The sequence below is a fragment of the Lasioglossum baleicum genome, chromosome 8 (assembly GCF_051020765.1).
Source record: "Lasioglossum baleicum chromosome 8, iyLasBale1, whole genome shotgun sequence".
Classification (NCBI taxonomy): Eukaryota; Metazoa; Arthropoda; class Insecta; order Hymenoptera; family Halictidae; genus Lasioglossum; species Lasioglossum baleicum.
Window position 1 is genome coordinate 13,460,899 of NC_134936.1, and position 22,127 is coordinate 13,483,025.

General features: G+C 46.8%; 3 protein-coding genes across 3 annotated transcripts; all 3 read right to left on the reverse strand.

The window, feature by feature from the left end:
* Positions 1-1,190: 1,190 nt before the first annotated feature.
* Positions 1,191-6,369, reverse strand: LOC143211416 (putative inactive tRNA-specific adenosine deaminase-like protein 3). Its single transcript, XM_076429095.1, has 2 exons — positions 6,124-6,369; positions 1,191-3,977 (listed from the first exon to the last, which is right to left on the reverse strand). The coding sequence occupies exon 2, from the start codon at positions 3,969-3,971 to the stop codon at positions 2,745-2,747; it is 1,227 nt and encodes a 408-aa protein (XP_076285210.1). The 5' UTR covers positions 3,972-3,977; positions 6,124-6,369; the 3' UTR covers positions 1,191-2,744.
* A 507-nt stretch (positions 6,370-6,876) lies between these two features.
* LOC143211406 (uncharacterized) lies at positions 6,877-17,755 on the reverse strand. Its single transcript, XM_076429058.1, has 29 exons — positions 17,369-17,755; positions 16,891-17,046; positions 16,654-16,828; positions 15,943-16,310; positions 15,377-15,742; positions 15,127-15,273; positions 14,768-14,923; positions 13,855-13,998; positions 13,671-13,789; positions 13,418-13,601; positions 13,099-13,356; positions 12,853-12,968; positions 12,604-12,793; positions 12,010-12,309; positions 11,707-11,939; positions 11,006-11,611; positions 10,648-10,910; positions 10,288-10,588; positions 10,127-10,214; positions 9,708-9,919; positions 9,500-9,640; positions 9,217-9,414; positions 8,954-9,150; positions 8,782-8,888; positions 8,499-8,713; positions 8,278-8,403; positions 8,062-8,216; positions 7,858-7,993; positions 6,877-7,787 (listed from the first exon to the last, which is right to left on the reverse strand). Exons 1-29 carry the CDS (start codon positions 17,583-17,585, stop codon positions 7,713-7,715), a joined length of 5,949 nt encoding a protein of 1,982 aa, XP_076285173.1. The 5' UTR covers positions 17,586-17,755; the 3' UTR covers positions 6,877-7,712.
* An 87-nt stretch (positions 17,756-17,842) lies between these two features.
* LOC143211413 (uncharacterized) lies at positions 17,843-22,123 on the reverse strand. Its single transcript, XM_076429074.1, has 6 exons — positions 21,135-22,123; positions 20,394-20,745; positions 19,972-20,211; positions 19,362-19,738; positions 18,898-19,052; positions 17,843-18,839 (listed from the first exon to the last, which is right to left on the reverse strand). Exons 1-6 carry the CDS (start codon positions 21,372-21,374, stop codon positions 18,533-18,535), a joined length of 1,671 nt encoding a protein of 556 aa, XP_076285189.1. The 5' UTR covers positions 21,375-22,123; the 3' UTR covers positions 17,843-18,532.
* Positions 22,124-22,127: the final 4 nt, after the last annotated feature.

Genomic DNA, 22,127 nt, shown 5'->3' on the forward strand with positions numbered 1-22,127 from the left:
TTCACGGATGCACTTCCTGTTCGCTAGCTATGCTCGCTAGCTATGCCCGCTGCTATGCTCGCTGCCACCGTTGACCGACTTCGAGCAACTGAGATGGGAATCGGACAGGCGGATGTCTCTCGGATCCACCGGGCCTTAAGAAGAGCGACGTCGGTAGTCAGTAAATTGCGCGACACTGGCGACGTTTAAAGTTTTCAGCCTCCGAATGCTCCGGCGATGTCTTCTGTCTAAGAACGATCCGGGTATCTGATCCAATCGCGACCGCTTGTATTAAAAGGCTGACCAATAGTGTCTACGCTGGAGGGTCGACCCGACCGTCAATTGGAACCACTCAGCGCTGATGAGCAAAATGTGACTCGGTTTACCTCGTAGAATCGTCCTGTATACGGTCTCGTATTGGATTCGGATTCTGATTAATACCTGACCCGCTACCCCGTCCGATCGGCCAATTAACAATTAACAGCCTCTATCTGAAACCGCTCGAATTTCGGGATGCAATCTTCTCGGACTCGACATCGCCCGACAGTGGGAGACGTGTATGGCGACGTTTCTCGCGTCTCCGGCTGTAACGTGGCCGCGTCGCAACAGATGTCTGTTTACCACGTGGATTAATTAATTGCAGAGATGTTATCCGCTGATACCGTCGACGACCGTTTTTCGCTGGGAGCAACGGGTTCGCACGCGCTCGCTCGCACTGCTCGCGGCTCGGAACAACAGGAAGCTGCAGATTGCTCGAGTGCCGACGAACCTTCCTGTGACGGTAGTCGATATCTCTCGTTGAATCGGGCCGCGCCGGTTGCTTTTTTATCTTTCTTTCAATGAAATGAACGGAGAGAGCGCAGCAGCTCGATGCCTTTTCCCAGGATAACTATTATCGTAGCCACGTGTCCGCCAGTCGGGGACCAACTGTTGCTAATCGGTGCCCGTGTGCTTCTCGGACTACGCGCGCGCGCGCGTTTGAATAGAAATTCTAGCCTGTTTTGCGGTGGGATTACGCAACGCGACGCGAACTACCAGATACTTTTTTATCCGTCGAACGAAGAGTCCAATCTCAGCCGATCCTTTCGGAGATTCGTTAATTGATAACGATCGTAGCAGAACCTGCAACAACAAAATCAATTGTACGAAACGGCGGGCACACATCGCACGCGCGTCGCCGCGTCGGGTAAGAAACTTTCCACGGACAAGAGTCCCGCGCAACGTCCATTTATTCCAATCGTTTCAAATAATCAAGTTTCTTTACAGTCGTCATAACAGGGTCACGGCTGTGCTAAACAAATTCACGCCGTTCTAACTCGCTGTCGTTACATTGGTGCACCACCGGTCGCTCGCCCTACGGGGCTGTGACGTTGTCACTGGGAGCAAACAAGTCACGCCTATTCAGGGAAATGTAGACTGGCAGGATGAGAATTTTCGGAGTTAGATTTTTGAGGAACATAAAATCTAAGTTACACGTCGCTATAAATTGCTCTCTAAGGCACTACCCCCCGGAGCAACAACGCTACGCCCACTTTGCACACAGCAGAAACGCACATCTTAAAAGTACATCGAGGCGCCATCCATCCATCCGCGCAATCAACCATTCGCTTTCATCTCCGTGCATCCCGGCCCTCTTTACCCGACGATCTCGTTGTATTCTCGGCGTCTCAGCGTTCACATCCGTCCCCAAAGCGGAGAGAGAGAGCCGAGCCAGACCAACGGGGTAAGACGTCTGAAGTTTCGCTGATTGAAGTTAATTCCGCAAGGTCATTATTATAGACGCGCTATGCGTTTCCACGCAAATTGAGCCGGCCGCATCTTCTGCAGGAAAGATCGTACCCGACGCGGGAACCCGACGAGACGAGATTCGAATGCGCTGCGCTCCACGCCGCGGAAGGACGATCCTGGACCTGCGCACGTGCGCATTGTTCGGGATCAACGACCACGGTGGTGTTCACGTAGAATCGTCTGGCGGCCTTGTTTCTCGTCATCGCGCGGAATGCGTGCACGCGACGCGTCGTTTAACGAGATTATTCGCTTGCGCGACCGCCGTTCGATGGATCGAGGGCTCGATCGTTTTAGGCGTCGTATGTTTCGTTACACCCCTTTTTGTTTCGCTCGAGTCGCGGGTTCAGCGTGGCAGATTAAAACGAATTCTCTAGAGCGCGCTAATCGACGAAAGAGCACGCCTACGGACGGTTAACGAACCGCCTTGACCAATTAATGTCGCGTGTCTGGTCTATCTTCGAGAATCTCGCGTCAGCCGGAAGCCAAACAGTCCCCGGTTGTGGCACTTTCGTTCGCGGACGTCTCACGCGGTGAATCTGCGCGAATGGCAGTCTCGATCTCCTACGAGAGCAGAGCTCGTCTATTGTGTAACGGCCCCTGCAAGTGGCGAGTCTCTTGTCTAGTGCACGTGCAAACCACTGCGCGAACCCGGACGCATACCGCCATTCCCGCAAATTATACCAAGACGCCAAGGTCGTCCGTGCATCTGTCCCGTGATGGATTGAACGCACGTTCGGACCACGTGTAACATCTCCTGAGCCGCCTGCCTCTGATTGAAATTATAAACCGGTCGTTACATCCACGTTAGACCGCGGTGTGGATCTCGCGCTGCACCATTATCGGGGCGGTCGATCAGCCGTGAAACGCTGTCGGTGAATCGTACTCGCAATCATCCGCACACGGTTTCGTCATTGAATTTTTACCAAGTACAAAAGACAGTCTGCTAACTGGAAAATCTTAATTAACGAGAGGATGAGTCAGTCGACGTTCCTGCGCTCGATTTCTTGAGACGCTTGACGACATTCCTGCTCCAGCACGCCGCTCCAAACTTGGTACCGATGATTCAGACCAGGCACGGCGTGTAGAATCGTCTTCGAGCCTAGAACCCCTGTAGCCTCGTTCGGAACTCCGTAGAATATCCTGGAGATCCTGGAGTGCACCAGAGCCATGGCGCAAAGGGGACAAGGCTCCTTCAGCAGGAAACTCCAGTAGCCTGTGCAAAGATAAGGCCCACTCTTCTCCGAATCCGCTTCGGCTTTCCCTAAACCTTCAGAATTGATTTTAGAACCGTTGTTCCTTCTTCCAGGACGAACTACGTTCGACTTCAAAGGCTCCCCCATCGGCAGACGTAAGCTAGACAATGATTCCGGAAAACGTAGCGGAGCTTCTTCGACGTACTTCCTCTTGATCCTCTTCTCCCTTTCGGTATAGTCCTCGTTGTCCTCTTGATCAGTGTTTAGGGATTGATCGGTGTCTTTTATCAACTTCCAAGCCCCGCCACCGTGAAGTTTGGCAACGAGATCTACGGCTAACATAGCTGCGTGCCACATAGGGTGTAGATCGATCCTCGACGCAGCTATCGCGAGGATCCTCCCGTCCTCTGGATCAACGATCACTGCGCTGCCGTTGCAGATCTCGTTCCCCACAGATTCTAACCTGGCAGCTTCCACGGCGACGCTCATGTACTCCTCGATCAGGTCCAGATGCTGCTCCGTGAAGATCGATCCATCGATCAGCCTCTCCACGGTGGGATCCGAGTGGAAATTGAGGGGCCAGATCTTGGAGACTCGGGCTGCTTGAGATTTAGTCCTGGCAGGTCTGCTCGGAACCTTTATTATCTGAAAATCGTCTTCCAATAAAGCTAGATCGAACCCTTTGTCCTTTAGCATCGTCTTCAGATCGTCTTGAGTAAGAGGGTCTTCCTCCGAAGGAGATCCTACAGAATCTAATAGTTTAGCGGATTTTAGAGGCGACAACAGGAGTTTGTTGCCCGAGCAGCGTTTCAGATGATTGAATCCCGGTAGAATCGCCGATATCTTTTGTATCGCGGTTGAAATGTCTTTCTTCTGTTTGAGTAGACCCGCGTAGACGTCTTCCAGGGGCGGACCGTCCGTGAACTCCGAGCTTAAAATCGGTTTTGCTAGCCAGCTTCTAGCCTTTTCTGTTTTCTCTTCCTTGGAACGCTTCGTCGATGTCGTCGCCATTGTCCCCTGAAAAGACGGTGTCTCCACGTTACGTCGGACCTTCTTTCTTGCCTAGTCTTCGTTTCTTCCGAGACTACGGGGCGCAACAGGTCTCGTGGGGTGTTTATCAAAATGGCGTGTGAATGGAACACTTCACAATTCGTCTATCCGATAGAACTGAAATGTTCCGAATGATTTGCGATAGGGGATCGTTCGATTATCGTCAGCTGGATAAATAGTTGATATCGATACTAGGATGATTAGAAATCACGACGAAAGCCTGTCAACGATCCGCTGGGGACGCTTTCGCGTTCGGTGGAGTAATCACGCTGAGGCGGAAGAATATCCGCGACGGACGCTTTGTGGGAGAGTCGTTGCTCGTCGCGGTGCTCTTGGTACGACTCGCAGGAGGAGAAGCGATTTTAAATTGCTGTCAAGTTGGGCCATGGTCGGATCGATTGTCGGAGTTAGGCGCAATTGTGCGACGTCGATCCGCGGACAGAAGAAGCATAAGGTCTTTGTTGCCATGCCGGTGGAGCCGTAATCGCTTTTCAATTAGAACCGAATCTGTTCGACGCGAGACTATAGGTGGCCGCATCGCTATGCCTTCTTCAAATATCCCGTACAAATTCTAACAAAAACGGAGAAGATTAAATCGCTTGCAGTTTGAAAGAATTCCCAAAAAATCTGATCGCGAAGTGACAAACAACGTAATCGTGATGGGGAAAATTGAGTTACGGAGAATTAAAGGAAACTGACAGAAAAATTGGTGTCAACTATCTTGTTTGATTCCTCGACTATTAGTGAAAACACCAAGTCGTGGTAAGTGCTTGTTGCCAGCATAATGACAGGCCTATTATCAGATAACAAGATAACGCCTCGTGTATCGAAAATTTTCCGGTGCCAGCAGCTTCCGACAAATAAATTTGTTCGGAAGGGATATCAAAAAACCGATCCAGTAGAATATAATTTAGCAACCCCTATCTCGATTACCTCTATTCTCAAATTTCCCAAATGTAACATGTAAATTCTTTAATAATGTGTACAATTATGTTGCATTAACTTTTATATTCCAGCAAGAAAAATTCAAATTGAAAGGGACGCACTGCTTTTGGAAAATTAAGTTGAAGTCAATGTAATTGGTAGAAACTACAAGTTTAAGGTCTTCGAGATTACTTCTACGCCCACGCTGAGAGCTATGAAGTCACAATGAAGCACATGACCGACTGAAGTGACGGTGCCGGTGTAGATTTTTGACGTTCGAAATGAAGAAACGAAGTCACGGGTCTGATTCATTGGTAACGGAAACGCGATTGAACGACGGTCGTTAGGAAGTGAGTTCTTAAAGCGTATTAACCAGCGGGTGGAAAATATGCCACGGTCAGATGATCTGTGAATGGATAAATGAGTGGACAGGACAGATTAAATTATAAAACGTTCATAGCGTAATGGCGTGCGGCGAATGCGAGGTTATTGTTAAAGCTGGTCATTAGGCGAGCAATAATTGTATTATGCTTTCTTCATAGGTTCCGTTAATCATCGAAATTAACAAATCTCTCGATCCTCGTCCCCAAGATAAATCCTACAATATACCAAAAGACTCTACTCTAATTATATCGAATTCGCCATAGCTCCGTCAATCTTATCCAAAAATGAATAATCTCCAATTTCGAATACTCATTAAAATCGCTTCGGTGTCGCGCGGTGTTCGAATTTCGCGGGTTGCCGCGCGCGCCAAGATGGCGGCGGTCCATTCGTGTGAAGCGTGCTCCTTATATAATAGAAAAGGAACAACAAGCGGGAGCGAGTGACGCAGCACGCGTGAACGTAGGCTAGCCACAGGCGAATGCACTCGACGATCCGGACTCGTAGTGCGATAAATCAAAACGAACATAACAGTTTCGTACCGAGAGGAAAATCTCGCTTCCGGCGATCTCGGGGCGGTATGCGTTTTCAACGGGTTCGGTTCACGCGCCAATATGTCTTCCCCCCTGGCCTTGAAACGAGACGTGACACGCGTGTCCCGCATCTTGTCAACACAAAACAAAACAGAGCCGATCGGGATCGAGCTATCGGCGTTCGGAACGCTGTCAGGACACGTCGGTGACACGCGTGCACACGTGTTCGCTCGTCCAATCTTTTCGGTGCGACGTCAGAAACCGTAACTTCTTACCTGCTGCTGTGAGAGAGAGAGCGTACACGTTTGCTCGGCTGCCTATTCTTGAGCTTGCTGCCACTTCTCGGGGACGACAGAAGATAAATAAACCAGCTCCTGTCAGCTGCGATCGGGGAAATTCTCTGGTTATCCTGCACACGAGCCACCGTCACACAAATACCACGGTAACACACGTGAAAATATCCGCGGAGATCGACGTTTAGAGGAGGTCGACCTATACCTTTCGAGATTGCGAGTTATCGGCGCGCAAGCGCACCCTCTGCCGGCCGGCTCTCGAAACAGCAGACTGGAGGAAGGGAGACGAGACGGAGCCGCGCCGATTTTCCTCATCATTAATTTGCAGTGTACGTAGTGGAAAATTAATTAGGAACAGCCCGTGTCGTCATCCAGCTGATTGTAAACTTGTTCCGGGACCGTGGACTACACAATCTTCTACGTATTGCTTGTTCTTTTCAGAACATTTTCTACTTGAGAATTCGAATCTTATCAGACAATTTACGCTTATCTTGTATCAATTGAAAGTTTGTAATGCTGAGGGTCATCATCGAAAACGCAACAGGACGGAACCTTTTAGAAGCCAAACCTTTATATCGTACATCGCAACTTGTACATTATTTTGTAAATAAATAATGTGTATATACACAAACAGGTGCACCCTTTATTCCACCAAGGTGTTGAATGTCATCAAAATCTTTCCTGTAAGAAATACCTGGTTCCAAGATGGAGTTTTTGGGAGTAAGTATCTGATTATAGAGTTGGTATCATTTTCTATTTAATTAATTTGTCGGCAGGCATTGTTTGGTATTAATCAGCTTATTGTTAGGTGGTCTATGGCAGGCATAACGTGTACAGCTTTAAATAGGAATGTATAAATAAATGATTCTGCTTTTTAGCGATTATATTAAGGATTTGTATGGAACATTTAGGGCTCCTGCAATGGCTGAAAGGTATGCAAGTTTATTTCAAACATTCACGAGTAATTGGCGTAATTAGGGAATCCAAATGTTCTGTGCACAATTTAGTTATTCCAGGAAGTAGTTTAACGATTTAATTTCAGCCCTTAATTGTATTATTACAGTTGCAGCAGCTCTGTGGTCGTAGAAAAAAGATTCGCTCGTGAACCTAATAGCTTACGGTTGTCCCGCATTGCAGACGATCGCGTCCGCATTGATATCGATGCTTGTACGTCGAAGCGAAACTTTTATGCTCCTGTTAGCCGTTATTACGATTAGTTAACGAGGCCGAAGACGCTGGTTATGCGAACCACAGACGACGCGCAGCGATGATGTTGGATGGGGGAAGGGATGATCGCCGTGCAGCGAGGTCATTGCTGCATACGATTATGATAAATCGCGATGTCGCTCGTGGGAAATGAAAGTCGTTTGCCTTGTGCAGGTGGAAAGCGACGGAAAAAACGGGGAGGGAAAACCGCGGGTCTCGAGTTTGTTAATTACGTAACGGTATATAATTGATCGGCCGAGCGACACATATTAGGAAACCGGTCCCCGGGTTCGTTTAATCCGATCGAATCAATTTGCTCGGCGGACCGAATGATCGATGACTCGCTTACCCCTCGCCGAGATCAATCAAGCGAAGTTCGCGTACGTTTCGAAGTATTTCAAGTATGTGATCGCCGCGTCGTACAAGTACTCCATTTGTTCCTAAAAGCAACAACATCCAGATAGAAATGTAAATACACAATTGTAATTTTATCGCAACTGTTGCATTTACCCGACTCTGGACGAAATTGTGATTAGATCGCCTAACCGCGCGACTGGCCAAACAAACGTCGCACTCTCGTTCCAGTGCCATTCTCTCCAACAGTACATTTAAGGCTAGATAGAGTCCACAGCCTGTTACACCGTCGCTGAAAACAATTTCGATGCAATATCTAGCGATTGTCGATTTTATCAACATTGATAGCGAAATAGCTACTGGCAGAAAACGACTGTTGGTCCATCTCCCCTAGCGATCTTCTCCGTTGCTTGCCACAGTGTCACCAGTGCGATCATCGACGGTGGATCTTGATTTCTTCCGGGTTTCCATTCCGTCGAACTTGCTATCGTCACTTGTAGCTCAGTAAGAGGCTTCTGTAGTAAAAGAAAAATTAAAATGTTCAGCCACCGAGAGAAGTCCAGTTTAGCTACTTACCGTCATATTGTCGGTCAGAGTTAACTTCTCCAGCGAGTAGTAGTCGTTCGTGATAGTTTCCTTTGTTTTGACATTTATATACGGCACTGGCTTGAACTCCGAGCTTGGGACGATCGAGCAACAGGTCTGAAAGAAGGACCAATGTAAAACTGTAATTTTAACATCCCCCAAAATTCGTGGCCGTTTAAATGCCGTAGAATTTTTCTTATAAATCGTCTAACCGGGTCATCAGGGTCAGGTGGTTGCAAAGCGACGATCAATTCGATTCTATACTCTGCAACCATCCTCCAAAAATCACCAAGCGTCCCCGGCATGGGCGATTGCGTCGCGATATACTGATTCTGCATTTTAACACCGTCCACGTACACTGCGGATATGTAATCGCTGTCCTCGTCTGTCGGTGGATACCTCTTCAAGTACACCCTGCCGGTTCTCGCTGTAATGAAAGTACTATAGCATCAGCGTCCCTTAAAGGTACAATTTGTCTAGTTAATCATTCCGCACCTGAAGCTAACTCTGGGAATCTGTTTTTGTCGAGATTGCATTTCGACAGGGACATTTGACTGGCTGCTGGCCTGAGGGCTTGGTCCTGCCAGATTGCCTTCTCTAGACTGAAAATCCTCTTTTGAGTTAGGTCGTCCACCGAGCATTATTCAAATGTACCAGAACTTTCTACCTTTGCTGTTGAATGGGCAATTGGTTCTTCAGCTCGTTGATTTTCGCATGCAAGACTTCGTCACAGGGTAGAGACGTCGAGATCGAAAGTAGACACTCGAGGAGAGTCAAATGTGCTAACAGATATTGTTGCTTAGTGTCCACCATGTTGGCCCTTTGGCTTCTGATGGACGCTGTCTCGGCGAACACGTCGACCACCTGAAATTATAGTTTATTGGACGCGTAAAATGTTATAGCTGAACGGATGCTGTAAATTCGTTATACCCCCTCGGCGGCAGCCCTTCGTAGACAGATGTCGCAGAGAATTATGGTTCCCGTTCTTCCGACGCCTGCGCTGCAGTGGACCACTGCGGGCCCATTTCCGGGTGACGTTGCCAATAGCTTCTTCAAGTATGTCACCACCGAGTGTGTTGACAACGGCACTCCGTGGTCAGGCCATGCAGTGTAGTGCAGGTGTTCGATCTAGTTGCGAAACAGCACTGAAAATTAACCCGCTGCCTTACAATCTAACTCCGAGGCTTGAGAATTTCAAGACGGGACTAATTACCTTGCGAGTCTCTTCTCCGCAAGTCAGATACAACGTGCGCAACGTGTAATCAGCGTACACGGTGTGTTTCGCGTTGTGAACAACCAGATCCCCATACTTCTTCTTCTTCCCAATGTCCGGCCAATATTGTTCGCACTTGGTCTATTAAAATCGGCTAATTACTCGTTCGTTCTACCATTACTCTACTGGAGTACCTGTTTGATCGAACCTTTCCAGTCTCTATTACGTTCGCCAGCATGCAGATGATCAGGCTCTCCTCCTGCCAGATCATCCTCCAGAAATCGTTTACGGTAGTTGGCTTCGGTCCCTGTGTTGCTATGTAACACCTCTCCTTCTTGTAGCCCTTGATGTAATTTGCGTTTATGTAATCCGAGTGAGGATCGTCTGGTAGTTTCTCCAGTATCACTCGGTTCTCATCATCTATAAATCATAAGGGATTTATTAAAGATCGATTAGATATTTTGATTCGTTCACTGCGATATCAGGATCCTAAAATATCCCACAAATGCCTATCAACTCAAAGAAATCAAGACTAAAAAATTCAGATTGGTCACTTTGACAGCTTTTGTAGATCCTACTGAAACTAATTGTTCAATTTAGAGAAATAATTAGGCGGTTCTTACGCACAGGCTATGAGGTTCGCATACCGATTCTTCGGTTTGTTCTGCGGCAGCTTGCCATGGTCCCACGGCTTGGTCTGGCCCCTGGGCATTGTCTTTCGAAAAATAGAAAATCAGACGACGAACGAAAATGCGTGAAAATTAATCATCCATCAGGCAGAGGCTTACGTTGTACTGTTTATCCAAGATGCCCGACTCGATGGCTTGTTTCACGTAATCCTCGAAGTCCTTCACTTTCACCAGCGAGCTATTATTTTCCTTTTGATTAGAGTCGTCGTGGCCAGCGAGCAGCAAAGAATCCGCGGGTAGCGTGTCGACGCGGGATAGAGACTGTTTGCGAGGTGGTATAGGCGTGGTGGTTATAATCCGATTCGAATTCAACGACTCCTTGTCCTCCTGGTTCGGCGAGTTCGCGGCGAGAACAAGTTCCTCCTGGGGAACTTCGACCGCCAGTCGTTTCATTCTTTTCCTACAAAATTACGAAAGTTTGCAGATTCGAACTCTTCCCTGCCACAAAACTGGCGTTACCTTCGGTATAAATAGAAAACTCCGGCTGCTAAGATAAGAGCCACGATGATAGGGAGAAGCCAGATGACGATTGGTCGCTTAGGCACCTCGCCCATATGCACCGACAACGATTTCGCGAGTAGAACCTTGACATTCTGCGATTCCTCCTCCGTTACCAGAACAGCTATCACGTAGGGCTCTTGCGGCTTCAGGGGACAGTTTTTCGCGCGATCGTACAATTTGTTATCGCCCACTGTGAACGGTTTGTCGGCGAACTTGTTGGTCTGCCACATAGAAAACAGTTTGCGGATGGATATCGACCTCGTTATCAAGTAACTAACAATTGCTTCCACAATTTAGACTGATCTACCATACTTACGGGAAAAGTGGCCGCGCGCCATGCGGTGTCATAGTAGTCGATCCCCGCTTTGTCGGCGAGGACACGACTCGCCTTGGTAGAGTGATCGCAGGGCTGCGAACCTTTCACGATTACATGCATTACGCTGTGCTGTGTGGCATTCAAAACCGCAGGGATGTGCAACAGTATCAATGAACTTTCGTTGCGTACTTCCAAGGTCAGTTCCTTTTCGAACGCGATCGCCAGAGGTGTATGCACCCGATCGATGTTTTCCACGCTGAACGTACCCTCGACTGTCTCGGCAACGATGGAGATTTCGTAGGTGGTCGATGACATTAGGTACAATCGGTCCTTGTATTCTTTTTCGTAATTCTTCACTAGATATTCGCGGTTCGGGATGTATGTCCTTGTAGCAGTCGTTCTGAGATTCGTGGAAACTGTTCTTATGATCAGAATGAATTTGCTGAGGGGTCTGCCTGTACGCCATGGGTGGGACCAGGTAACGTCGACCAGACCTTGAGGAAGCGCCTGAAGTCGAAAGACTTCCGGTCGATCCGGCGGGTAGACCCAGATAGTAACGAAACTTGCGTTGCTGTAATCGGAAACGTTCTCGTTCTCTGCTAACACCTGCCGATTAGGAACAGATCCAGTATACATAAATTGTTATATCATTGCTGATCTTACATAAAAGCAGTGTCGCCAGATCAGGGGAATTGACTCACCTGAACCCTTCCGTGTATAGGGTAGGAAATCTGTATAGTTGCGCAAATATACTCCGTCCACAAAGCGCAATAGTCTTTCGGGTATCCGGTCCCTAAATTTTGATATTTAGTTTTCACATGATAGCGGAGTATTTTGCCATTATGGGGTGGCTCTGGTGCCTTCCATCTCAGGTACATGTTACTGGTTTTGGCGTCGTACTCGTACGCTTCTGGATCTCTCACTGGCGGCGGGGCTATGAAAAGTAATCTCGATCATTGAGCGTCAAGTTTGGCTTCACACAGATTTCCACAAAGTTTCGGAACCTTTTGGGGGTGAGGTGAAAGAGAACCTCCGTACAGCGGACTCGTTGTGCGGAGTGCCCCAGTTTCGGATCACGTAGATGTTCGCCACGTAGTCCTCCGCGCCATAAAGCAATGGTTTTAGGTTGAACTCATCTTTCCCCGTTTGTCTCGTGACATTGATGTTTTCCACCGCTCCACTGACTCCGGTGATGATGAATCTGGCTTTCACGGGGCCGGTGATCGTGCTGCAGTCTTCTGGCGGACTCCACGATAGCACGAACCCCTCGAACCTGACGTTGCTGAACGTCTCGGACGGGATTTCTGGAAAAATAATCTTTAATCAATCGTAATTGTCGAAAATTACGATGAACAGACTGCAGATCTTTATATAAGATAAGAGCGAAATACAAGTTCCTTTTTACCTCGAACAATTCTATCGTTTTGCCTGTCGCCTGCTCATTCATGACAAGAATTAGTAGATTGAATACAAATCAGTAAAACTACTTAAAGAATTGAAAAACACTTAAAAAAATTAAGAACCACAGTGAATGTGTATGTAGCTTCTGTATCTTACAATCAATGCAAATCATAAAGACTCGAAGTCTAATGAGTTACCAGTTATACTGGTGGAGAAGAAATCTTCCCAGTCCTCGCTGCAAAAGGAGTTGCAGGCTGAAATTTTCACAGTGTGTCTCGCATACGGCGCCACGTCTGAGAGTTCCATGCTGGTGAGATTGGTGAATGCTGTGAGCTCTTTTTGCGGTGAATTTAAGCTGAGCTCGGCGCAGCCAAAATACTGAATGGTCTGGAAATTGCGATTGAATTAGGACCATAGTCGTTCGGTTCCTGTCTGCTCTTCGTTACCTTCAACACAACTCTGTATTTCGTTATGATTCCGTTTGCGTGAAGAGGACGGTCCCAGTTCCATTTCACGGTCCTCGACGTCATTTCGCTTTTCACGTTTCTCACTTCGGACGGTGCTATAAACGTGAACAACATTTTCAAGCATCTCGTTAATTGAATAAATGCATTTTGAGACTTTCCTCAGATCAGCAATTTAAATAGACTTTGGAATTTTATTGATACAGATTTAAGATAATTTCTATTCACCTGTTTCGAGAGTTCGAACTTGCCGCGAGAAGAACTCCTTTGCTCCTCTCGTGATCTCGATCTTATAGACAGTGAATGGTGCCAGGTGTTCAAATTCGTGCGGCAGGCTGCTCAGAGGTCCGTTATGGATTGGTTCACCTGTGTCTCTGTTCTCGAAAACGACATCGTACCATTTAGCTGGGCAGGATGTCGAATCCTGCGGCACCCAATTCAGTATCAGACTCGTGTTCTTCAGTTCCACGTCGAAGCTGGTGCTCGCTGAAACGTTAATTTCACAGTGACATCGTACATCCCAAGATTCATCCCCTGAAAAACTTACGATTGCAGCGTGTCGTGAAGTTCTTCCATTCGCCCGTAATATCCATGGGATCATCCGTCCGCAAAATGCATCTTATACTATAGGAAACACCAGGTTGCAAGGTGTTGCTGTACGCAATTAACTGGGTGTCGTTGTTCTTCATTGTAACGTCCTCGAACTTGCGTTCATTCCGTTCTCCTTCTTTCTAGCGAATACAGAAATTCGATCAGAGTGATTGCTTACGAGTAACATCATTGAACTCGGTTCTGCTTACCAGTATCTGGAACGCGTAACTCAGGTGTACTAATTTATATTCTTCCTTCACTGGAAGAAAAACCTCAACCGCCGTTTCGTTGATGAAATCGATGGCCACAGGTGGAGGAGGATCGATACCTTCGGAGTACACGAAAATGATTATTTTACGATTATTTTCTGATACCATTCTTCTGCTAACTTACCTATTCTACAATGGGGTCGTACTTTGTAACCTCTCCTCTGGTCGCAACCATATCTGCACTCTCCAGTGCGAAAATTGCAATCGTTGTACAAGCAAAAACCGCAAATCTGATTGCAATGCTGGCCATACCGCGGTGGGTCGCATCCTGAAAATCGACTCTATTGACAAGTGTCGGCCGCGAATAATAACATTGTCCAATAAATTTTAATAGTTTTTTTAATAGTCCAATACATTATCGAAACGCGAAATTGTTGTGGGACATAGCTGGGGAAAATAGTATTTTAAATAGTAAATAATAAATCATCCTATTTATTTTAAAGTATGCGTACAACTTTGAAAATAAAATATTTTATTTGATGTAGTAACTTCTGAAAATAAAATAATCTATTTGAGAGAGGCAGTAATTTTTGAAAATAGTATTTTATTTGAAGAATATATTGCAAATATTTGTATTTTGTCTTTACTTTTAATTTTAATTATAAGTATTATTGCTGAAAATAATGGTTCGGATTCAGTACATTTATGAGTATAAATCGTTTCTTAACGATAAGATATACATAAACTGCATATGTTTATGCGGTTTCTCAGAGTATTATAACAATGCAAAAAGTAAAATATTTTATTTTGTGTTTCAGATTGTTAAAACAGAAATATTTTATTTTCTGGATCAAATTGTTGAAATAGAAATATTTTATTTTGATGTTCAGATTGTTAAAATGGAAATATTTTATTTTCCAAATTGTATATCTTATTTAAAATACTATTTTCTTTAGGCAAAATAAAATCTAAAATATTAAATAGTATTTGAAATATATGCTTCGCCAAATAATGCCCACCTCTGGTGTGGGACAGTGTAATTATTGTTACTTCATTTATTTTTGCACCGAGCAAGCATTTTATGTAAAGATTGTTACCTTTGCCACAATGTGGCCCAATGTAGCCAAGTGAACAGGTGCAGCCTGCTTCCTCGCAGATCTTTGCATTCTTGCAGTCCTCCTCGAGCTGCAGATCCTCACCGCAGCTGATAGAGCAGTACGGTCCCACTTTGCCCAATTGGCAATCTGAATCAGCTGATGGGCAAAAGCAGAAATTACAGCGATCATTCGATGACTCTTAGCACACAGTTTTCCCTCGTTAGCGACGTTATCGAAGGAAACTGTGGAGAACTCTGTCCAACGTGTCTTGAAAATATTGTGTATGAGAATATACACTGGAACAATGTTACCGAACGTCGTAGAAAGTTTTGGGAATTGACAGAAGGGTCAAACATTACCAAGTTCCACGTCCACCGTGGCAGGAGGCAAACTGTTGACGACGGTGTTCTCGTTGTAGAACAGTTTCTGACAGGTAACGTTCGGCCAATAATATTGCGATTCATCGTAATCCTGCGTCGCCTTCATTCTCCCCTTTCGTATAGAATCTGGGCAAACATCGTGATCAATTTTCCAGGTGATTTGTAGTAAAATCGAACGGCTCGGTTACCAAAAGAGAGACTGGAAAAATAATTTTTATGGACTTCACACCTGCTAGTGGACACGAGCGTACATTTGCCACTGCCCACAATGGATTAGGTGTCTCCTGCTTCAGTATAGTAACCATTCTCAGTTTCACCCTCGAATTCCACGAAGAGAGAGACTTGTTGACACGCACGTATTGCCATGCTGGCAAACCGTGAACCGTAGGAGATCCTTTTGCCACTTCCAAAATGTGTTCGACTCTTTTGGTGGAAGGATCCGCCAGCGTCAATTCCAGCTGACACTCTGCACACAATCCGACTGCCATTTCCACGCAGAAGTTGGTGGTGGTTACGAACAGCTCGGGACTCGCGAGGACTGCGTCTCGCTCGGTTGTGCGAAGGAAATTGTCTGAAATAGACCTACACAGTGACACTATTCCCGATACAAATTTTTACACGTTGATTGCTGTCAGCACTTAACAAATATTAATCAATGCCAATGCGTGGTGGGTTTAGTGTTAAATGATTGAACACAAAAATTAAGTGAATCATATGATAATGTCTAGTAGTGGCGGGGTCAGTGGCGAATGTAAAGAGAATTGCTTCATTTTGTGATCAATCTGAGAAGCTCACATGCGTGAAACCGAAACAGCGCCGGACGGGTACTCCTCAGAAACAGATGATGATTAGTATTCTCTTTCGACAAGCGTTCCTCACTGTCAATGTAAGTTAGGATCATCCTCTCGCTGTCGTAAACCGAAATGTGCCTCGTGCTTTCATTCCACGTTACGACGAACGTTTTCCACTCGAGCGGGGAGAGTGCCGCGTGCTGTATCACAGGTGACAATGAACTATTAGAAACTCCAAGATCAGGATATTCAAATCGAATCGAATTAGTCGATGAAATCACCGTGATGTTATCTCTTTCCTGCACGCAGGAATCCTCTTTCGGATACTCGGGCGGTATTGGTACTCCTTTCGCGCATTTTCGTATCACCGACCTGTTGTCAGAGATTTGAGGCTTCGAAATTATTCGAGACATTATGCATCGAAGCTTGAAACGGTTCCGAAGACGACTGTTTAGAACTGTTTTATAAATCATCTGACTAACACAGTTGTGAATCAATGTTTGTCTCGAACAACTGTTATCAATAGACTGCGGATTTGATGCATATAAATGAAATTGGGTAGATCGAATTCGAAGCAGTGAATCTATTTCCGACTCGTTAAAATGATTACGAAAAGAGATAAATGTTCGTGTAGCTCCCGTAAATACTATTATATTTTATAAAGGTTCTTCACAGCCGTTTCAAGAACCAACTTTCCTATACAAATAACACCAACTTTGTGTTCCCCCAGCCACCAATGATTATCCAGTAGCACGACTCGGTGGTAACATCCTTGCCCTCGCAAATTAGTATGTAACCATCTACCGTTCCTCGAATGGAGACCACGAGCGTCGGTGTCTGCATCGTGCGGATAAAATCGTACCGGTCCGATATATTGAACTCTATGAACCCTACGAAACATAAACTTTGAACCCTCCGATATTGAATTGCATGTCGATCTATTAAATCGAACCTTCCCATCGTCGATCGAGCACAGGTCCCATAGGTGTATCGATGGAGCTTGTTAGGCTCCAGCCTTCGGTGCTCCAGGATAAGGTGCAGCTACCATTCTGGTTCAATTCACAGTCCAGTAGACTCCTTGAGCGGGGCCCATTTGGATTTTGGAAAGCTGCAATTCGTGCACAGTGTGACTCACAAAAATCACTGCTTCGAGACAGACCCTTCAATATGTAATCATCAGACTGTGGATCTTTATGCGTTTATAGCATGTACACATTTTTAAAATACAAGAAAACATGACATTAAAGACTCCATGCTTATCGTGAGGAATTTTTTAGTTGACAAATTGAATCTGTTGAAATTTAGAATTTGCATAAAGATACGCGGTCCAGTAATCTGTGATTATTCCCACTCTAGTGACCAGTAGAGCAGATATTTTATTTCTCGCAAGATTATTTCGTCGAATCTTCGAAGAACATCCTCGGACTTACGATAAACGTCTTGTCTGTCAGAGAACTTGTAAGAACTCTCTTTCCAGTTCAAATTACTGTTCCACGTCAATCCTGCGCCGTCGTCGTCCGAAACGCAGACCAATTCTCTTTTGCTGTAAGTGTACCAACCCTGTTCTTCTCTTCCCGTGAGGAGAGTCAGTCTCCCAGAAACGACAGCGAACTGTACCGCGAGAACCAGCACTTCTGCCACGCGCATTGTTGGGAGAACAGAAAGAACAATCGTATACCACAATCGCCGTCACGAACCAGGTAAGATTCGTTCTCGACGAAGTCACATTTTCCGTCGAACACAGTCCGTTGCGTCGCTCGTCGCGGAAAATGAAGTTCTGTCAAAGGAACTGGACTTCCTACAAGCGGATCCGCGATAACGAGCGTTTCCGGTAGCCGCTGACGAGGCGACATACCGAAAAATGATAAATCTGAAGGAACGGTTCGCTGAATCGAACACAGGCGTCGCTTTGTGTTGTTGCTTTAATATCAAAATCAGTACAAAATACAGAGTCTCGCAGCTTAGGTACATATATCATGAGCATCCCCTCTTAACTTAACGATTACAACTTACATATACACTCTACGGATTTATTTGGTTTCGTTGCGAGAGTCTTATAGACGACACCTCTCTCTCGCGCGCGCTTGGATAGCTTATTTCCCGTACAACTCTTCTGAACCGTTCGCAGACTAGGTTTTTGTTGCTTTGTCAACCCTCGCAGCACCCGCCGACGAGATTACGTTCGCATTTAGGATAGAGTAGCCTAATTCGGACCTCTCCTCTCGGATCTCATTTTTTCTAGTATTTGAGTTCAATGTTGATAAGCTGGTTTCCACTATCGCTAAGTAAGGCTAGTCTAAAGAAATTCTTCTCTGAAATAAAATCCGAATTTGGCTACTCTGTCCCATCTATTAGGCTGGAGACTAAATTCGCGACCCTGAAAATTCTTGAAGTCGAATGAGGAGATTTCAATTAAAAATTGTTCAAGAAAATGTGAAGGTCGCGAACTCAGTTGTCAACTGACAATATCATCTCGATGATGGACACCTTGTTTGGAACGAAGGCTCCATCGTTCTTAAAAATCAGCACCGCGAGGGTTAACTAGTACAGCATCAGCGTTCCATAAACATTCCTCGAAACTTAAGATTGCAAATTCAGGGGGACAGACGTGGGATCCAAGAATGCACCCTTCTGTGGCGTCCCAGATTGCACCTGGGGGCCAGAAGCGCGAGCAGCGCGAGCGCAGCTCCCAAAAGAGAGACTCCGCAGAGTGCTCCAGCTGTGACATCGTGTAAAGGAGTTCCAGCTTTCGGGGATTTAGCAGCCAGTAGCAAAAGTCCTGCACAGCTGAGAGCAGAGAGTCCTGCGAGGCCTAGTCCTGTCCAGGTTTTTCTCAGACTCCGGCAAGCTCCAGCCAGGGTGCAGCACGCTCCGCAACCTGCAGCGCTGTCGTAGTAGTACCTGAAGAGGGACAAAGTTTAAATAGCTGCTGGATCCAATTTAGCTAGGTAATACGAACCTTCTGCCTTGCGTCCAGGACAGATATAGCGCCAAACCGCAAGTCAGGATGCCGACCAGCACCAACAACAGCGGCGCGTTTCTCCTATCGTTTTTCTCCAAACCGCTGGCCAAGGTTGTGTTTGCTTCGCTGTGCGGCGGCGACAGTGGCGGGACCTGTGGAATAACGTAGCACGGTTAGATCATCGCCTCGTCTTCCTACGGTTGCGTCATCGGCATTGCGTTAACCCCGAGCAAGCATGATGCACGGCCGTTTGAACTGTGCGAGCTAGCTGGACGAAGTTGTTAGAGGAAAGTGCTAATTCTTCTTGGAGTCCGTAAATATTGTTTCTTAGTTTTTTGTCTTGTTGAAGGCCGAAAAATATTTAAAGGATCGGTACTTTGACTTCGAAATGCCGCCGTTTTGCAAATTATAAGGAAGATTTTTAATTTCTTTTATTTTTTCTGTTATAGTATGGGCCTTACCACGGCGGTTCTAGCGATGAACGCGCTCTCCACGCTTTGATACCCGCTCCTCTTCTGTCCTGCGGGTATCACCTGATATCTCGGCGAACCGGACACCATGGGCACCGACTCAGGTCCGCTTTCCATGTACGCGTACCGTGGCGGTGGTTCGCCATGACCCATCGACGCAAGGTCGACCGGGGCTGTGCCAACGTATCGAAGTCTTCCACAGTTGCTGGCTGGACAGAGATCCTGCCTCGAAGTGTTCTCTAGCAGAGGTAGACACCTTCGAGCCGAGGGCTCTTTGTTGGGGGTGGAGGTTTGGGGTCCTGAGGGCGAGTACGTCCTATTCTGTGGCGTTCCTTGGGGCGTGGATCGACTGGGGCTGAATGTTCGACCTGGAAATCGTTGCAAGAAAATTCTAAGGTGTGATTCACAGGAGCGAATCAGATTCAGCTGGTTGGAGAGAACTCTTTTTCATGAGTGCATGTAAATCTCAATTCTCGTTTCCCCTCCTCCGAGAAATTCGATCTACTCAAACAAGTCCCACAATGAAAGCTGTCCTAGTTTCCCGGTAAAAAATCCCCGAAGATGGAATATCGCTCAGTGAACAACCCTTAAATGAACATACCGGTTGGCGAGCCACCTGGAGTCAGCGCCCTCCTTTGTGGCGTTCCGGTTTGGCTGAACGACTGCCGCCTCTTCGGGGACAGAGTCCTCTCTTCGGACCTAGATCTCGGCTTCCTAGGAGTAGTCAGAATCTCGTGCAGCTTCTGCGTAGCCAAATTATTCCTCGGCGAGATCTCGTGCGGGTTCCTGTCGGGCAGCGCTGGAGGGTCTTCCTCTTGCAGAGGCACTCTGCTATATCGACCTAGTAACATGCTAGCGTTTAATCCCGCTTGAAATTCATGAAAACTTCTCGTTACTACCATACACGGTCGCTCATAAATATTCCGCGTATCTTCACAACAGCTAAGTACATATTTATTTCTCTCATCAACAATATTAACATGTTGAAAATTACACGATATACACATCATCGAATCTACTCACCTTGCGGTGTATTGATGTGCCGTCTCCCAGGTGAGTTATGCTTTCCCCATGCAGGGTCTTCATCCTGGAACTCCTGGTCACCCGGTACAACGGCGTACCTTCCGGCGTTGTTCCTGCAGAGTTGCATCTGCGTCTCGCGGGCATCGTCTTGGTTGGGCGCCGTTGCGGAACGCTGTTGCACCTGCTGGTGTGGAATGAAGTCGTACCTGGAGGAGCCCCTCCTCTGCAACGGGCCCCTCTGCTCGTCGGGTATGTACTCGTACCTCGAGGTTTGGTTATAAACCGGGTGATGCTCCTCCACCGGAACGCTGGCGTATCTGCGGTGCGTTGCGCGGCTTCTGTTCTCGTCCAGGTAGCAATACCTGTTCATTTATTTATGTATTTAGACTGTAACGCATTTGTTCGTAAGGGGGTAGACTCGATTCCAGGATTGCAGGGTGCGGAATGCGCCTTCTCATTTCTCGAAAAGGCTAGTTAAAAATCAATCTAGGCCGCGATCGTTCTCAAAAGAGATTGTTCTCCTATTTTTACGTTTACGAGGCTTAATTTGCATTATTCGGAAGCGTAAAGCTGCGCATGTCGCTATTTTCATAAAGTTACGACAGCTACATGCTAAAAAACGAGTATACTCCCTTAAGTTATTTCTCTGGAAGGCTACCGTAGAATTAGGAGGAATTCCTAGTGAACCAGGGTGAATGAGAAGTAACGGAGCTTGGGGAGGAAAGGAAAAAAATAAAAAAGGTAGCAATACCTGTCTCTCACCCCGCAGTTCTCGACCCTTTCCACGGGTGCTTGGAATGCTGGGTTGCTCTGGCCTTGCAGTTGCAAGGGTGGAGGCGGTGGAGGAAGATCGTCCGAGGTCTGAAACTGCGGCGGGGGTGGCAGATCAGTCTGATCCTCGGGGATGTACTCCGACTGTCTGCAGAACGAGGGGTTGGTGTAGCAGTGCACCGGGGCCGGGTCCGACGGCTGAGCCATCATCGTTTATTGCTTCGTATCGCCTCAGTAAGAGCGACTCGCGTCCAGCTTGATTAATGCCTTTCGAACGAGGCAGGCGTTTTTGCTTCGGTCTCTGCACGAGGCGGCGCGGTGGCCTGATAGCACGCGTGCGGTCCGCGACGTAAATGGATGATTCCCTATTAAGAATAGCAGCGGTTGTTCCAGCGTCCGTTCGGTTCAGCCGCGGGTTCGACGATTCTCGATGGTCACGTATGAATTGCTGACGTAGGTGCGGGGCAACGGTTGCTCCGTGTAATCCGCAACCAGCTCGAAACTCTCCGTGTACGAGATCTCCGCTGCTTGGAACCGTACTGGTACTGAGCCGACGTCCGAACAAGATTCCCGAATCCTCTTGCACATCTTCAGATCTCTATTAACGATGATTTTTTCGCACTGGTTTTACACACGGAACATTTTCAATGCACTGTACAAGCCGAAGACATTCGCACTGGAAGATTTTGAGTTGAAGAGATTCGACCTGGAGGAATTCTTCTTAGAGGAAACCCGTAGGACGAAGACACCGCTTCGTTTAATGAGGATGTTTCTTCGAGTGGATTGATATTCCGTGAAACGTTCACGACTCTGTGGGGGCAGAGTCCAATGCTCTCTCTTCCAATTGCGCTCGGTCCGTGCTGCACGAACGCCTGCAACAAACTGCCACATGAGTTCCCTTAGGAGCAGATGCACGAAGGGCGTTTCTCTCCATGCGTTTCCGAGCGGGAACGTGTGTGTGCC

Coding starts and splice junctions, on each gene's coding strand:
- LOC143211416 (XM_076429095.1), bottom strand. CDS start 3,971: ATGGCGACGACATCGACGAAGCGTTCCAAGGAAGAGAAAACAGAAAAG.
- LOC143211406 (XM_076429058.1), bottom strand. CDS start 17,585: ATGCGCGTGGCAGAAGTGCTGGTTCTCGCGGTACAGTTCGCTGTCGTT. Junction 15,743..15,942: donor GCTGTTTCGGTTTCACGCAT/GTGAGCTTCTCA, acceptor TATCGGGAATAG/TGTCACTGTGTAGGTCTATT. Junction 9,151..9,216: donor GAAGGGCTGCCGCCGAGGGG/GTATAACGAATT, acceptor CTATAATTTCAG/GTGGTCGACGTGTTCGCCGA.
- LOC143211413 (XM_076429074.1), bottom strand. CDS start 21,374: ATGATGGCTCAGCCGTCGGACCCGGCCCCGGTGCACTGCTACACCAAC. Junction 20,212..20,393: donor GCACATCAATACACCGCAAG/GTGAGTAGATTC, acceptor GCATGTTACTAG/GTCGATATAGCAGAGTGCCT. Junction 19,053..19,361: donor TCATCGCTAGAACCGCCGTG/GTAAGGCCCATA, acceptor GTTATTCCACAG/GTCCCGCCACTGTCGCCGCC.